General features: G+C 33.1%; 1 protein-coding gene across 2 annotated transcripts in view; it reads right to left on the bottom strand.

Moving 5' to 3' along the window:
- LOC129756329 (uncharacterized) overlaps positions 1 to 17,902 on the bottom strand; it is a 104,329-nt gene extending 86,427 nt beyond the window's left edge. Inside the window, exons 1-2 of one of the 2 annotated variants that reach the window (XM_055753179.1) lie at positions 17,011 to 17,902; positions 16,108 to 16,600 (exon numbers count right to left, since the gene is read on the bottom strand). In XM_055753179.1, coding sequence (XP_055609154.1) covers positions 16,108 to 16,600; positions 17,011 to 17,078 — 561 coding nt within the window. In that variant the 5' untranslated portion in view covers positions 17,079 to 17,902. Of the gene's footprint in view, positions 1 to 16,107; positions 16,601 to 16,940 lie in introns of both variants that reach the window. The other variant, XM_055753180.1, reaches the window with a different exon arrangement.
- Between the last annotated feature and the right edge of the window lie 279 nt (positions 17,903 to 18,181).

Genomic DNA, 18,181 nt, shown 5'->3' with positions numbered 1-18,181 from the left:
TTTCACATTAGAAATGACCTTCAGTTTACTGAGTTCAAAAATGCTGTAAACTAGTGTAATTGACAGTGGAGCATCTTGTTGTATTTTGGACAAAAGATGTCTCCCTGAAATTTTCAATATAAATAATTCACAAACATTGGAAATAAGTGGTGTAAACGGAGTTACCAGCACGCTGGGATACGTTGAAACTTTTGTAGGATACAATTCTGTAGAATATCCCATTAAGTTTAATATAATAGAGAGTTTACCGGATACAGTTAATGGTTTAATTGGTACAAATTTCCTTAAGGAGTTCGGAGCAAACATTGATTTCGCAAGAATGAAGATGGAACTCAAAAACCCAAATCACGAGTATTTTACAATACCGGCTAGAACGGAAATTGTTAGATACATCGAAACTAATTTTTTTGAAACGTGTGAGGAAATACAACCACAAGTATTTGTTGCAAATGCTATTGTACAACCGTCAAACGGAAAAATACCCATCCGAATGGTCAATGTTAAAAACAAACCAGTTCGAATTTCAAATCTGAAACCAACAATCAAGCCAGCCAGTGAGTATTTGATACTAGCGATGGATTATAAGAATGATAAGTCAGACAGAATCCAACAGCTTTTCAAAGAATTGGATTTGAGTCTTTTGCCAAAAACAGAGAAACAGCATATGGAACAAATTTGCACAAAATATGCTGATATATTTTGTCTTGAAAACGACAATCTGACTGTAACAGATATCTACAGTCCAGTGGTTAAAATAAATAAAGAAGCCCAGCCAATTTATAGTAAACCCTATAAATTGCCGCAAATGCAAAAGTCGGAAGTAGAAAAGCAAATTCAAAAGATGGAAAAGAACCAAATTATTGAGAAAGCCACTTCCGCATGGAATAGTCCAATATTGCTAGTGCCCAAAAAATCTTCAAATGACAAGAAAAAGTGGAGACTTGTTATAGATTACAGGAAGCTAAATACGGTAATTGAGGATGATAAATTCCCTTTGCCTAATATTGAAGACATAATCGATACACTTTCAGGTGCTCGTTATTTTTCGTATTTAGACTTGTCACAAGGATACTATCAATGCACCCTACGTCCAGAAGATAGACCAGTGACAGCTTTTTCGACACCATCCGGACAGTATCAAATGACGAGACTGCCGATGGGTCTCAAAATAAGCCCCTCATCATTTTCCCGTCTTATGACGATAGCGATGTCAGGGTTAGATATGACAAAATGTCTTGTCTATAGATGACATTATTGTCTTTTGTGGTAAGTCAATTGAGGAACACAATAGGAACCTCATCGCAGTTTTTGAAAAACTTCGAAAAGTCAATCTAAAATTGAATCCTAAGAAATGTAATTCTTTAAAACAGAGTTAATCTACTTAGGACACTTTATATCCGCTGAAGGAATAAAGCCCGATCCTGCTAAAATAGAAGCAGTGAAAAAATGGCCTATTCCGAAAAATGCGGACGAGGTGAAGCGTTTCGTAGCGTTTGCGAATTATTATCGCAAACATGTTAGAAATTTTGCAGCAATATGCGCACCACTAAATCTTCTAACAAGAAAGAATACACAATTCAATTGGAGCATTGAATGCAACGAAGCCTTCAATACTTTAAGAGAAAAATTTATAAATCCACCTGTACTTGATTTTCCTGATTTTGGTAAAAATAATACCTTTACGTTACATACGGATGCATCTGGGTATGCAATTGGTGCAGTTCTTTCCAATGGAAATGGCAGACCGGTTGCATATGCTAGTAAATCCTTAAACCAGGCTGAGACTAGATATCCAACTATAGAGAAGGAACTGTTGGCTTTGGTGTGGGCAATTAGACATTTCCGACCGTACCTTTACGGAAGAAAGTTTATTGTTCATACTGATCACAGGCCGTTAGTTTACCTGTTTTCTTTAACGGATCCTTCAAGTAGACTAACCAAATTCCGGTTGGCACTTGAGGAGTACGATTTTCAAATTAATTATATTCCCGGAAGAAATAATGTGATAGCGGACGCGTTATCACGCATTTCGATTTCCGATCTAAAAACTATGACAGAAACAACAATGACAATGATAACACGGTCAAAATCAAAACAAATCAAAGAAACCACTGACACGGAAGGAACTGATCAGCCTCAAGAGTCAAATGTGGAATATATGGAAATGGAAGTATGTCCAAATATAAAAGAAATTGAAATAACCCCACAAAAAATAAGAATACCGCAAACTCAAACGTTAACTCACCTACGGGGAGTAATGAAAAAGGTAGCGGATTATATAAAAAATTTAAAAATGAACGTATGCATACTATTAAAAAGAAAAAAGAGCGCTCAACATCTTATGGAAAATATCCATGAAATAAAAATGAAGGATATACCGGATATAATTATTATAGGGGAGCACATAAAAGTGATAAAAGAAGACATACAGAAAAAGATAATAATGAACGATTATCATGTACTACCAACGGCAGGCCATGCAGGCATCAATAGAACTCTGCACACTATCCAGCAAAGATTCTATTGGAAGAATATGAAAAAAGATATCAAAGTTTTCATTGATTCGTGCCAGTTATGCCAGAAAAACAGAATCATAAATAAACCCAAAACACCAATGATAATCACAACAACAGCTGAAACTGCGTTTGAAATAATTTACTTAGATCTTGTTGGTCTTTTACTGCCTAGTGCGGAAGGTAACCGATATATATTAACAACGCAATGCGACCTGACAAAGTTTATTACGGCAACAGCCATTAAAAACAAAGAGACAGAAACGGTAGCGAAAGCTTTTGTAGAAACCATTGTTTTAAACTATGGGATTCCAAAAAGAATCGTAACAGATAGAGGCAAAGAATTCATGTCGAATCTATTTTCGGATATATGCAAATTACTCGAAATAGAAAAACTGAATTCAACAGCATATCACCACGAAACAATCGGTGGACTAGAAAATTCTCATAAAAACTTGGGAAATTTCTTACGTATATATAGTGAGAAATCACCCTTGTATTGGGACAGTTGGTTAAAATACTACCAGTTTGCGTTCAATACTACAGTCCACACAACGACAAACAAAACACCATTTGAGCTAGTTTTCGGTAAAATCTGTAATTTGCCATCAAACCTATCTGACGCCGAGACAGTTGACCCAATATATGACATTGAGGATTATTCAAAAATTTTAAAAATTAAATTGAAATCTTCGCAACAAGCAATCAGGGACAGAATAATACAAGAAAAAATAAAACGAGTTGAAAAATTCAACAACTTGGCGAAACAAATGAATTTTAACAAAGGAGACTTAGTGTTATTAAAAAATGAAACTGGGTCCAAGATGGAAAATATATATGTAGGACCATACCAAGTAGTTGAAGATTTAAATTCAAATTTGAAAATAATAATCAAAAATAAGGAAGAAATAGTTCATAAATCTAGGATAAAGATATTTAGGGAATAAAACCAGAGCGTGTGGTGGATAGAATAAGGACTTAACATTATAAACATCATAAACATAACATAACAACACTATTTTACATTTTATTAAATACGAATCATACGTATAATTTAAAAATTAAATCTATAAACTAATTTTTAAATTTATTAAGGAAGGGCGTGTGGTGGACCCGCAACATTGTATTTATCAATATTACAGTTCGTTTATGCATGCAAAGCATAAACAAACTGTATATCGAACAAAGTCCAATGTGAGGGCTCAGCGCAAGACGCTGACTCCGCACTTTCGGACTGTACTATGTTCGGTCGGTCACCGCACGCAGCACTGTAAAGAAAGTAGCAAATAGATTAGTCTTAAGTGACACACGAACGACAGCACACGTATTTTTATTCAATTAACAGATATCACAGGGCCAGAGAATGGGAAATAGTTCATTTGATATTTTAAAAAACTGTAAGTCAAATCATTTCGCAGTCCTCAACAAACTTGCTGAAAAAAATTAAAATCTTCAATACTCAATAACATTCTTTAATGAGGTCAGAAAAAGTTGTAATCTTTTTTTTTTTTAATTTCTATACAATGTAGAATCCAATTTTTGAAAGCGCTATCCGTGAAACAAGAATATCTTGACAATATCGGAGTTCTGATTGAAAAAAGGGTAATAAATTGATTGAAAATCAGCTTTTTTTCGGCTCAGTCATTAATCAGAACAAAAATATTTCACTTCATCATAAAATTTTAACATTGTTTGAAACGAAAAATTAAGTCTTAACTACCTCCTATATAACGTTTTTCCAATAAATAAAACAATAAAAAGCTTAAACCATACAAAAAAGTGAAAAATCTTGATGATTATGGGAAATTGTAACTGTAAACAGGTGACGTGCATATCAACTTATTGATATTTCATGTTTTTGGTTTAGTAGAGACTGCTATTTTATGATCATTAACAATCTATCATAGAAAAAAATCGTGAAATAAATTTATTTTGAGATAAGCTTCGCGGGCCGCACAAACAAGTACAGAGGGCCGCATGCGGCCCGCGGGCCGCGGGTTGCTCACCCCTGGCGTAGAGGATAGATAGCCTTCAAGTCTTCTAAGCTAGCGGGCATGAGATTGAATCCCGGTAATGGCATGCATAGTACACTTTCTGTGGGTTGGTGGTTTTAGCATTTGTAAGATGCTAGCCATTATACCTTCGAAAGATGTATGCTTAGAGTTAAGAAAAAGGAATCTCTTCGAGGAAAAATCAAGTTTCATTGAGATCCTGTATGTGTTCGTTTTTAAAAAAACTTTATTTTTTATTCAACATTATTACTCAAAAACGAAATAGAAACTTTTTATACACTGAATTTTTGGATATTTAAAAAAACAATGCAATCATGTTTCTGATGTCTTATTAAACAACAGCCTACTTGATCCATTAGCTACTTGTAGAAGGTACCAATATGAGTTTATGGCTTATTTATCTGAATTGATTTGTTCTAGTTACTGAGCTCTGACATCGTGCACGTGTTTTTTTCATTGATTCATAGAAAGTTTGGTAGGTTTTTTTCTTAAGTTTGATTTTTGGCTTGATTTGTTCCTTTTGAAGTTCCTACCTAGTAGTTGTTAGATCTTTTGTGGTTGCCCGATTAGTTTTTAGAAATGTAGAATTTTTTTCTTTCTTCTAGAAAAGAAATTGATCTCAAACTAGCGTTAAAATAGCATGCATTTCTCTCTTGACAAATTTGGATTCATTTGCATTATTAATTCAAGAGTTGTGCAGATATTCAGGTAACATTTGTATGAAAGCCCCCCCATTCTTGTGAGGGGAGGGATCTCACCTAAACAAAGTTATCTAGATCAAATTTCGCAACATCTAGCTTGATGAAAAAAGTGACATCAAATTAAAGATTTTGATCAAATTAACAACGTTCAGAAGACTTCAAATCACTAGGATTTGATTTGAAAAAGTTACGAGGTTTTGACCATCGATTGGTCAGGTCTGCTTCCCCGTGCGTCGTCATTTGAATGTGTTTAAGTGTCCAAAATACGTTAACTTGGGTGATTTTTGAACTTCTGTAAAACACAAAATAAAATATATTAGAGTTCTCTTACTCTTATCATATTTATGTAAGTTTTTGAATAATGAATTGTAATAACGTGAAAAGCAATGCTCACTACTCATTTATTACAAAACATGTCTATGAACTCTAGAAATCAGTTGAACCTTAAGGTAACATTTTAAAAAGATTGTAAAAATAAAACAGTGTTAACCATTATTGCTTTGAAAATATTGGCATCATCAAAGTTGGAATTCCCTCAACGATTGACTTATTGATGAACTTATTTTATAACAATTTATTCTAGTTCGAGCTAGTTCGGACCCCAACCGTTTGTACAAATACCAACCGTGATTTCAACTTAAACAATGCCATTTTTAACTATCTAAAAGCTACTTGATGTCGTTACCGGCACCTTTACATTTCCATTTTTCTACACGCTCAAAATTAGTACCTTCAACTCATGAAATGAAAAAAATCTCCTCGATCAGGAATCGAACTCGAGTCTTCTGATTACCTCTCCGACACCTTACCAATATTCTAAATCTTCAGATGTGAACTAGTCAATTCAGTTGACTTCATCGGGTTGAATAAGCTGTTAGATTGTACTGCAGAAAAAGCTAATCGTGCCCCAATAAATAGTGCTCCGTTCGCCCCGAGTCAACGAGTTAAAGTTAAAACGCCCTCTCAAATTGATCAAGTGAAAAATAAAAAATTTAATGATGGTGCAAATCGAGGAACATTGTGTACATCATGTTACAGTGCGTACATTATAGATCAAGATGATTTAACGATCAGAGGAGTTTATTTTCCAGTGCTCAACAATTATAATATTTTCGTCACTCGAGAATCTTGTTGGTTTTTTTTTTCAAATATTTCTGTTAAGCTGAAAAGAGAGTTTTTTTTTGCTGAAAAATTAAAACTATAAGAAGTACGAAATCAATCCTCATGAAAATTTATTCAAAAAAATACGTACGTACGTAACAATACGTACTGAATATCAAAATCTTTAAAATGTTCAACAGTTCTGCCAAATTGCCCAGTGTACTCATTTTTAAACGATTTTTCACTTAATTACAAAAATACCACGAAAACGATAGCTGATTTGGAAATCCATAATGCATAATCCATAATTCAATCTCAGTCAAACTTGAAAGACATTTCAAAAACGAAATGTACAAATGCTGTGTTTTAGAGAATGTCTTTTGTTCCAATTTATTCCAAATCCAATACTGATATTTCTAAGAAATAATTTTTAATTAAGACCAAAAAATAAAATACAAACACAAAAATAACATGTTTGAAAAAAATGTTTCAAACTGGTTGAGAATATAGAGGTATGCACTAACACGCCTCTGAGCTTTACCCCCTCTACACCTTCTTCCCTCTTGATTAAATATACATATGTAGCTAACAGTTTAGTCGCCGCTACTGTTACGGCTCCCTTCCCTACTAACCTTTTGAAACGAATTCACTCGGCACATTTAAACTTTGTAAGAGTAAACGGTTTTTTATAAACTACAACCAAAATTCACTTCCCAACGGCACTGGTTTTTTTTTCATTTTCTTGTTTCTAGGATGAATTATCCGATCCCATTAAATGTTTTCCGTTTCGCTTGAATTTAGTGGTCATGCATCATTTTGGTTGGAAACTCTAGTCCTTATGCCAGTAAATAGTGCTTTTTCAAACACATCATCTTTGGCACAGTGCAAATTCCAGCGCATTTTCGGCATAGAGATTTGCTAAACAGTCATTGGATTTTACAACCTCTTTTATGGGAAAGAAAGAAGAGAAGAGAATGAAATTGATATCGAATCCTACTATGAGTACAAATTCGAATTTAGATTTCAAAATAACTATTTAAAAATTTTTATTAGAGATTTATTTTCAAAATCTTTCAGAATAAATTAGGCTGGAATAAATATCAATTTCTTCTTTTGTCACCACCCCCCCCCCCCCTCCGAAATTTTCAAAAAACACGAAGGGGGAAATAAATAAAGTTTTATGTATTTTATGTAAAATTCGAAACAAAAATCAAGTATCCGAAAGATTACAAGTCCCAAAAACAAACTTTTGGAAGATAAGAGTTATTTCACATTTTATATTCTTGATTTTGTTGAATTTTTCGATAAAAAATACATTATTTAGGTATTGTGCAATGATATAGTACGCAATATTGTTGCATACAAGATTTCGTGCAATTTATTCCATTTTTTTTTCTCGCATTCTTTTTATTGTCCCCCCTCGCGATGTTCCAACTCCGAGTGACAAAAGAAGGATTTGAAATTTGTTCCGGCCTTATAAAAAATCATTCAAATGCAGGGCCGGATGAAGCCATCGGGGGGCCCGGGGCAATTTTTCTCGGGGGCCCCTATAATTCGATTTTTTTTTATAAAATGCTACCCAGAAAATACAAAAGCTTTTAAACGTGTTAAAAAACTGGAGATGAGTTCAGTATACTATCTTCAAATAACCATGTTGTCTGCCTAGAAAATAGTTTCTAGTATCTTCAAATAAAAATTGTTAATCAATCACGTGCGAACAATGCGGAAGTGTTTTGAAATTTCTTAGAAATGAAAAATCTAATTTAAGCTGCAAAATGCTAAATTTATTATATTTTTAAACCCTTATCACCAACTAAAATTCTCCAATATATTTTAAAATGATCGTTTGGTTTGTGCTAATTCGAGAAATATTTTCCTAGTGACAATTAGGAAGTATCTTGAAGATTTGAAACATAGAAAACAAAATTAAAAAATAAATAAACAAAATAACTAAATCCATATTCCATAGAGATACAGATATATGAAAAGAATTCAAAACTTTAAATCACGTTATATTCAGAACAAAACTTCAGTGTCCCAAATCTAAATCATAATTTCAAATTAAGTTTTAAGAAACAAAATATGAATTAAATAAAAAAAAAGAGTTTCAAAGTTAAAATCGGAGCAAAAGCAGAAATTGCACCAAATGTGAATTTCAATTTTATGTCTTTGAAACACAAAAAAAATCTTTTCATGAGAGGTTTTTGAATATGATTCTAAGTAGATAAATTTTTTTATCAAATTGTTATTCTAAATGTGACGAAAGTTTCCTTCGAAGCCATCAAAGCCAAAATGATCGGCTGATAAAAAATTGAGAATAAAGATTAAATGTTTAAAACACAGAATCAGTTATCATTGAAAAAATCAGATACGAAATCCAAATGAGTTTAGTACTCTAAACTAAGGTTGCCAGATTGCTCGGTTTTATCCGGGTTTGCCCGGATATTTAAAACAAAATTAAACAAAAGTCCGGTCCAGGCCGATTTTCCGGATTTCATGAAAAAAAACCCGGATTTTGCCCGGATTTATTCACATTATTTGCCAAAACAAACGGAGAAAATCATATTGTATTGTGTTGTTCCCAAACGGAATTTTTTGAGAAATTTTTATAAAATTAATAATGAAAAGTTTTTTTTGAAAGCTTAAAATACGATTAGGAAATTGCTGATGAAAAAATTCCTGGGATTTGATCAATTTTGCCCAGATATTGTCTGTATTTTTTGGCAACATTTTGGTATCAAATGCCCGGATTTTGCCAGGTTTTAGCTAAAACAGCCTGGATTTGTTCGGCCCGGGTACCAGCTGATAAAATTCGGGCAGCCTCTAAACAAAGATCTTGAATATTCAAAATACGGAAAAATGATGAAACTAAACTTCAGTAACTGAAGAAACAACACAAGACTTGAAAATCACAATGAATTGAATCTGTCAAAAGATCATAGAAATATTCATATTATGAAAATCTCTCAATCGTTTTTATGATAATTTGAAAATGGTCATTTGGAAATTCAGGATATTCACTTCGGTAGATGATAAAATTTTGGTTAAATCAGTTGAAAATGTTCCAGTACAAATTTCAAGTCCAAGACAGAAATTGGTATGGAAATTCAATAAAGAAACCCTGTACTGGTACGATTGGTCCAATTTAAGCAACTACAGTTTTTTTTAAGGTTCTACTTTCAAAAATAGGGAGGGAAAAGGGTTAAGAATTTATAAACCAAAAAAAATTTCAATAATAATGATTGAAAGGTGAAAAGTTATTATTATACGCGGTATCAACTCGGATACTGCCCGGGTAAAATTCTGAAATGATTATCATAAAACAAAATTAGCTGCTATTTAAGTGCAGAAAACCATAACTTGGAAACTTAACGTAACAACAAACATTATTTTTGTGCAAGACGTTTGAATTCAATGAAAATGAGAAGATTTTTTTTATTTTTCCTGTTCTGTACAGAATATCGTAACTGATATGTTTCGATAAAAAAAAATGAAAGTTTGAGATGTTTTGCCTCATACTCTTCTTATTTTTTTTTTCGAATTCGGTTTTGTCCAGAAAATTTTGATATTCTCAGCTCGCAAAATGTGGGAGAGCTCCTTCACTGCTTACTCTAGGAGGGCCCTTAACTTTTTAAGACAAAAACTAATCTTGATATTTTTTCACGTGGGCCCTTTAGTTTTCATTCCGATTTTATAGTTTTGATTTCTTTTCATGGATTTGTATTAGTATGATTATAGTAACGTTAAAAACTTTTTTTTCCCTCGGGGGGCCCCCTTGAGCCAGGGGGCCCGGGGCAATTGCCCCTTTTGCCCCCCCTTTAATCCGGCCTTGTTCAAATGTCAAGGAAGTATTTAAAACTTATTATGAAATTGTCTAACACGTAGTGAGTATATTTTACGAATTGAGTTTAAGATGACAATTTGTGTTCAAAATACAATCTTTAAACCGAAATAATAATTTATTTGTTATTTCTTCTATCACAACTTCCCGAATATCAAACATACTGTTGATCATACGCTAAAATGAAGCTGAGATGTACGATAGCAAATTTATCCACCTTTAACATGAAAAAAAGAGATTTAAAATTAATGCTTTGAAGCCCGAAATATTTGAATATGAGTACAAATACTTTATGACATAATTTTTTAACATAGATTTAGAACTAAATTTCTATATAAAAACAAAAATGGCATATTAACACTTATGCTTCCAATTAAGAATTCTGTATTATGAAAAATCATTCCGAATACTACTCTAGATACTCTAGATTTCGACAGCAGCTAGTTTTCGACAGATTTTTAATTCAAGGCTTAAATACATTTCTATTCGATGGTTCGAGCTATACATGTTCTTATTTTTCTATTATTGCTCTCCCCGTTTAGCATATCTCGCGTGAGATTTCATTACGTCGTTTAAAACATCTTAAGAATTCACAGAAAACTACTGCAAAACTTATCAAAACAATTTGAAAATTTGTATCTCACATAAGAATATTTTGTCCCAAGCTATAATGATACATTGCACGCGCTTGTACCGCTCAAAAGTGATTTTTGTCCGTTCGCGTATCAAAAAATCTCAAACTTGTCTATAATTTTGATAATTCAAATCACACAAAACCACCGGAAAAAAGAGAAAAAAATATTTTATCACATGTTTTATATGATTTTGAAAAATTTTTTTTGTTGGAAAAAGTGGTTATTTTGACAACTTTTACAAAATAATTTATTAAAATTTGTTTTGGATTTGTTTTGGATGAATTTGTTTTGGATTTTTTAATACGTTTTGAAGCTAAAAAAGACTGCTTCATTTTGCTGAAAAAAAGAATTTGTTTATATTCAATGTGGTTGTTTTGAAAAGCGAACAAAAACAGTTGCAAATGAGTGAATTCACGTCACAAAAAAAGGAACTTTTTAATTTTAGGAGAAAACATTTAATCTTTTTATATAAAAAATTAGATCTTCTTTGAAAATGTTAAGACGATTATAAATCACTAAATTTTATATAAGTCGGTTATAATTTAGCTGAGTTACAACAGCGCGATTGAGTGAATTCACGTCACGAAATTTGTTTTTTTTTTTGTAAAATTTTATATGGAAAATATGCTCTGAATGCTGTTTTGACCTTCCAGATGGTCGGATGTTTACAAATTGAATATAATTTAGTGGATTTTTTAAAAAGTTAGTTATTTTCAAATTAAAATACAAAAAGATGAAAAAAAAGTAAATTTGTTTTTTGGTAAATCATTAAAATTTAATGAAGACTGTGAGAAACAGTAGTAATTTTAACGTATGATCCCTCAATATGTTGCTATTCAAGTGCCAATCAAAATAAGGAAAAAGTTAGGTGAAGATACTGAAAATTTATGATTGTAAAATTCGGAACAACGAAATACCGTTTTCGGAAGTTCACATAAAATTTTAAGGCTCTATAGAATGGTTTAGTATAACTTTATATTTCGTGACGTTAATTCAGTCAATTACCCTGTTCTGTTTAAACTGAGTGAATTGACGTCCCAACGTCCAAAAAGCATAACTTCGTTCGTTGTTGTTCAATCGAGAAGTTGTGAACATCAAATTGTGGACAGTTATTTTGTCTACAACTCATTTGAAGACACCGATATTCTATTTCCACAGAGAGAACAGGAACTCAAAGTTCCATGTACTGAAGTCAAAAATGGTCAATTCTAGCGTGAATTCACGTCACAAAAGTAATCGATCACATCAAAAACAACTTAAATTTTTTAATGACCAAACTATATTCATTAAGAAGGAAATTCAATTTGCCACCATTTGTTATAATTTTTTCATTTTCAAGTAAATTTGTTGACTTTTAGAATGATAACAGTGCAGAAAAGTCCGGAAAAGCGAATTCACGTCACGGTGGAATGTGTCTAATGATTCTAAATGGAAAGAAATTGCGACTAGTTTATGTCAGTTTTTGTAATTTTTCGTAATTAAACAGTTTGTTTACATTTTGTTTCATACGACGTAATGAAAGCTCACGCAAGATATGTGGAATTTAAAAACAAAATATCGATTAAATAAGCAACATAATAAAATCGAATACAAGCAACATTAAAGGAACCAATTGGTAGATAACGATTTGAACTAAGTGTTCTCTGTAATTCAATTAATATTTTTGCATTTTATGGAATTTCATCTAATAAACAATTATAAACAAATTAAGAATCAGATTTTTTCTTATATGCATTTGATTGTTCATTTTCTACTGTTATCATTAATTGTTTCCATTTTCTACTGAAACATTTTAAAACTACAAATTACCACAACTAAATTTGAAAGTCCAAATTTGCCAAAGTTATCAATAAAATGTGATTAATAAGTTTTTTTTAATGATAAAACGTGTATATTTGAAAAATAAAATCCTTCATAATTGTTAAAGTACTTATCTTTTTCATTTTTATATATTGTTTTAACTATCAAATGAATTTATCGAATTTTATAGTTAAGTTTTTTGTCAAATTAAAATAAAAACGAATTTTAAGGTCAAACTATTAAAAATTTTAGATATATTTTTTTATAAGTATGTAAACCTTTAATTTTTTTCCTTATCAAAATTTAACATCTAAAAAAACTACAGCGGAAATTTTCAATCAACCCTTCTGTTGGTAATGTTGGTTTTCACCTGATCTGTCATTATTTTCATTTGAGAAAATTTATCAATGACTTACAAAATATATCATTGATTTGAAACATTCATTATGATTTATTTCAAAAATTTTGATTGATTTTTTGATTAATTATATTTTAAGAGTTTGTGTGATAATCACGAGAAAGAAAATGTTAGAAATCCATTTCCTAATTTATCGTGTATTTTTAGTTGTTTTTAGTTGTTATTATTTTTAGATAAATTTGAACTCCGAGAATCCTTTCATAAACAATATATTCTTAACAAATTCTCTTAAGTTCAAAATAAATATTTATCTTTTCTCCAAATCTAGAATTCAAATCTCAAATCATGGATGAATATCTTTCCAAATTCAAGATATTGTTCAAGATTTAAGATATTCAAAATTCAAGATATTTGGTATTATTCCAAATTCAAGATTATTTTTCCAAATTTCAAGATTCAAAATTCAAGATATTCAAGATTTTTCAATCAACCCTTCAATTAAAAATGGAAAAAATGGAAAGAAAATTAAGTTTACTAATAATTAACAATTATCATCATTTTTGTAAACAATTTTTAATCTAGGTTAAACTCTGAACTCTTACGATTTTTTTTGAATTAAGATTTAATTCCTTTTTAAATCCGGCGTTATATTTTATTTATTTATCCTTTTTGGGTCAACTGATTCTTTGGTTCGAAGCTAAAAATTCCAGTGTTATTCGAAAACTATTTTTTGGTGGTTCGAAAATATAGATTTAAAATTTTTACAACACTGATACAAATGTCTTTTTCAGAATTCGGAACCTCGTTCATTATTCATTCATGTTTGTGTGATGATCAGAAGTAAACTGTAATAGTTCATAGAGAAAATGGTTTTAGAAATCATTTTCTTTCCAAACTGGCTTTATTTTTTATTTTGTTATAATTTCTAGCTAAATCTGAATTTCGAAAACCTTCCCCCCATGGACACATCCTTCGCAAATATCATTCAGAATGATAGGTTATCATTAATTTATTATGAAGAATGCATTTAAAACTTGCATCCTTCATATTGAATGAGCGTTCTCAGTACTTTGTTTTATTATTTTCTATGTTGAATGTGAATGAAATTATTGAGAAAAATTCCAAAAATATTAAAATTTCAAGTTAATGAAATAAGAATAGAATCAAAGGAAATATATATTTTCCATTTAAGGGTAAAGAATCACACTTGTTAGGTCAGAGATAAATGATTTAGATATTATCAACCAAGATTCTCGATCAAAATATGTTGAATAGGTGTTTTTCTTGAAGATCGCACAATCAAAGGAACAAAACTATTATAGAATTTCATATGGTGATTTTAAAATTCAGAATTAAATAAACAAAATTAATGAGCAATAGTCAATATCAGTAACAAACTTATTGGAACAATCCTTTCTAAATAATATCTAGAAAAGTGTTTCAAGTAAAAGGGGCCCCTTAGAGTAAGCAGTGAAGAAGTTCTCCCGCATTCTGCGGGCTGAGAATATCAAAATTTGGTATTGAATTTCAAAATTTTCAACTCGAAATCTGGACAAAAATATTGCAAACCATAATCGAAAAAAATAATGAAGAATATGAGGCAAAACACCTCCAATTTTCATTTTTTTTTATCGAAACATGTTAGCTCACAGTGCTAAGAGAGAACAGAGAAGCTTTATGATAAACATTTCAGAATTTTACCCAGGCAGTATCCGGGTAAATACCGGGTATTATTATAAATTTTCACTTTTCAATCATTATCATTAAACTTTCCGTTGGTTTATAAATCCTAAACCGTTATCACTTCCCATTCTTGAAAATAAATGCTTAAAAAACTGTAGTTGCTTAAATTGGACCAATCAACAGTACAGAGTTTCTGTATTGAATTTCCATCCCAAATTCTGCCTTAGACTTTAAATTCGTATTGGAACATTTTCAACTGATTCAACCCAAAATTTTATCAGCTACTGAAGTAAATTTCCTGAATTCAGTGTATTATTTTCCAAATGATCATTCTCAAATTATCATAAAAACGATCTAACAGTTGAGATGCCAATATCATTGAGTGATTTTCTTAACATGAATATTTCTATGTTTTTTATCTTATCTTTATCCAGATTCAATTCATTGAGATTTTCAAATCTTGTGGTTTTTCTTCAGTTAATTCATTTCAGTTTTATGGTTTTTCTGAATTTTGAGAACTCAGGATCTTTGTTTAGAGTGATAACCTCTTTTTTATTCCTTTTTTCAATGATAACTGATTCTGTGTTTTAAACATTTAATCTCTATTCCGATTTCATTTTCAATCGACCATTTTTGCACCTATACCCCTTGAGCTTCGAGGGCATCCAATTAAATTTTTACTACATTTAGAATAACAATTTGATAACCATTTTTATCTGATGAGAATACAGATTCATAAACGTTTTTTTTTGTGTTTCAATATAAAATTGAAGTATACATGTGGTGAAATTAATGCTTTGGCTCTGATTGTAACTTTGAATCTTTCTTTTCATACTTAATTCATATTTTTTTTTCTCAAAACTTGATTTGAAATTATGATTTAGATTTGAGACACTGAATTGTGGTTCGGAATATAATCTGATTTTTATTCTTGAATTCTTAAACTCTTATATCTGTACCTCTATGGAATTTGAGTTTAATTATTTTGTTTATTTTTATGAATTTTGTCTTCTATGTTTTAAGTCTTCATTATACTTCCCAATTGTCATGAGGTAAATATTTCCCGATGAAACAAAAATAAGGAATAAATTTTACATTTTCCAGCTCATATCGGAGCATTCATTTTTTTTAATGTCTAAACTCTTCCGCGACGATTCCACGTGATTTTTTAACAATTTTTATTTTAAGGTACCAAAAACTATCTTCTAGGCAGACAACATGGCTATTTGAAGACAGTATACTGAACTCATCTCCAGTTCTTTTACACGTTTGAAATGTTTTGTATTCTCTGGGATAGCATTTGAAAAAAATCATAGGGGAATCATAGGGGCCTCCCGAGAAAAATTGCCCCGGGCCCCCTGATGGCTTAATCCGGCCCTGGCATTTAAAATTATTCGAGTGTAGCATAAAATTGATATCAAGTGGTAAAAAAATGAATAGAAAAAAAATATGAAATGACTCACCCCATGTCCAGCACCACTCAGATACAGCTGCCACAACGGTTCCTGCAGTCCAACCAGACTGGTCACCTTATCTTTCAAAGGGAGCGACCCAAGACATCGCACCGGAAACGACTGGCCGGAAGCTGCCACTGTTGCACCCGCTGCCGCAGATCCTGCTGGTCCACCTGGAGCAGGTCCCTCACCTCCGCTATGCTCCTTCGCAACATCATTGAACATCCGCTCGATCTGCGCCTGAACCGGATTATCCCTACCGTTGCGAGCAGTGGGACCACCGCCATTTGGGGTGCTAGCCGTTTGGCCGCCGCCGCTGGTCCCACTAACGCTACTTCCACTTCGCATGTCTATTTCGTTGATTTGGAGCGGTTTCGAGATTGAGGGGGCAAGGCCTCCGCCCCCGGAAGGAGCGTGGGTTGATGAGGATCGGCGTCGATTGTTGCCGATGCCCAGGTTCACCGAGCTACTACGATCGTCCAGCCTCTGGCTGAGGATCGATCTAGAATAGGAATAGTAGAGGCCATCGTTAGCTGAGCACGGATCGCTGAGGTGGTAGTGATAGCCGGAACCGGAACCAGGACCAGGACCGAGGTTGTTGGTAGTAGTGATAGTAGTAGTAGTAGGAGGTTCATTGCCACCGCCAGGATGAAGATTGTTGAGGTGGATCGACGGCAGGTGGTGGAAGTTTTTATGATTGTTGAGGAGGTGGTTGTTAATCGGGTTAATAACGGGATCATGCTGGGATCCGAGGTTGTTCGAGGCATAAAAGTGCGCCGAATCCTCGGTGCTGTTATAGTTATTATTAGTATGAAAACCACCGCCCGGGTTGTTGTTATTACATTTTGGCGATCGATTACTGTTATCGTAAAGGCATAGCTGGTGTATTAAGAACACAAAAAAATCACTAACTGTTTGCCACATTGAACTGGCTCGTGCGGTGAATGAGCATTAGCTGCACACTTGGTATTATTGCACATGTGGGTTGCCGCTAGAGGTGTTGTCCCCAGGTTCGGAAGCAAAAGACTATCTGGGTGGAACTATACGAGAATGCGCACCAACTTGATTAGGTACCACCCCCAGTTTCCAGCAGTGATCGAAGATCCTTCGAAACACAAATGTGTACCAATCCAAATTTTGTTATTTTGTCAACACCCCTCGGTTGGAAACTTCAATGTCACCACCAAATGCTGAAATTCGAGCGCCCGCGCGTTTTGTCCCCAAGAGATAATCGCTGTAAGATCGCCTAATTGATCGAGGTTCAGACACCGTCAGATTTCACACACTTGGTTAATCATTTCACAAATCTTGGGCTCGCTCTCTGTTTCTCTTCGCTTCAAACTCCCACCCTCACTTCTTGTCGTCAAAGATCGCCCCAAAAAAAATTCACGGGCGCACACCGATGATAAGGACACGGATTAGCTCGGCTCCTCACAAACAGTACAGTACAAAGTTGTAGTAAGCACCCCAAGCACATGAACTGCTCGTTAAACACCATTAAACATTTATGAGAACCCCCGACGACTGTCGAAATTCGGCCAATCGAATGCAGCAAAGGCCTAGGCAACGGATAAATCGATCGCCCGAAACACGTGAGACGCCTAACAGAGGGAAAACTCAACCAAAATCCCCCAACAACAATCACAACAAATCCAGCCGTCGAAAAATCACTGACGCGAAAGATCTCTCTTCAGCTTCACCAACGAAAAGAAAACCCCCGAAAATGAAAACTGTTCAAAACAACCGCGCGCCTAAATAAAATCTGAACAAAACACATGCGACCAACTAACTAAATAATTAGGAAAACTTCACTAAAGTTCGCGAGAGCAAAAAAACGTTCCGCACTGCACCAGCTACCGATTGGTATTGAACGGGGCCTCTTTTCCCAGTCCAACCTTTAGCGATGGACCCAAGAAGACCCAAGAGCAAAACAACTCTTCGCTGGTCATATCTTTCTCTCTACGAATGGACCTCGACGGCAATCCGATGCCGGTTTAGTGGTACCCGCGCTTCTCGCAAAAATGTACAAGAAATGACCTTTCTCTCTCTCTGGTTTTGACTTACATATGTTGTGTTAAGTCTG

Source organism: Uranotaenia lowii, chromosome 3 (assembly GCF_029784155.1).
Source record: "Uranotaenia lowii strain MFRU-FL chromosome 3, ASM2978415v1, whole genome shotgun sequence".
Lineage (NCBI taxonomy): Eukaryota > Metazoa > Arthropoda > Insecta > Diptera > Culicidae > Uranotaenia > Uranotaenia lowii.
Note: the sequence above shows the minus strand (reverse complement) of the source record. Positions and strands in the feature narration are given on the sequence as shown.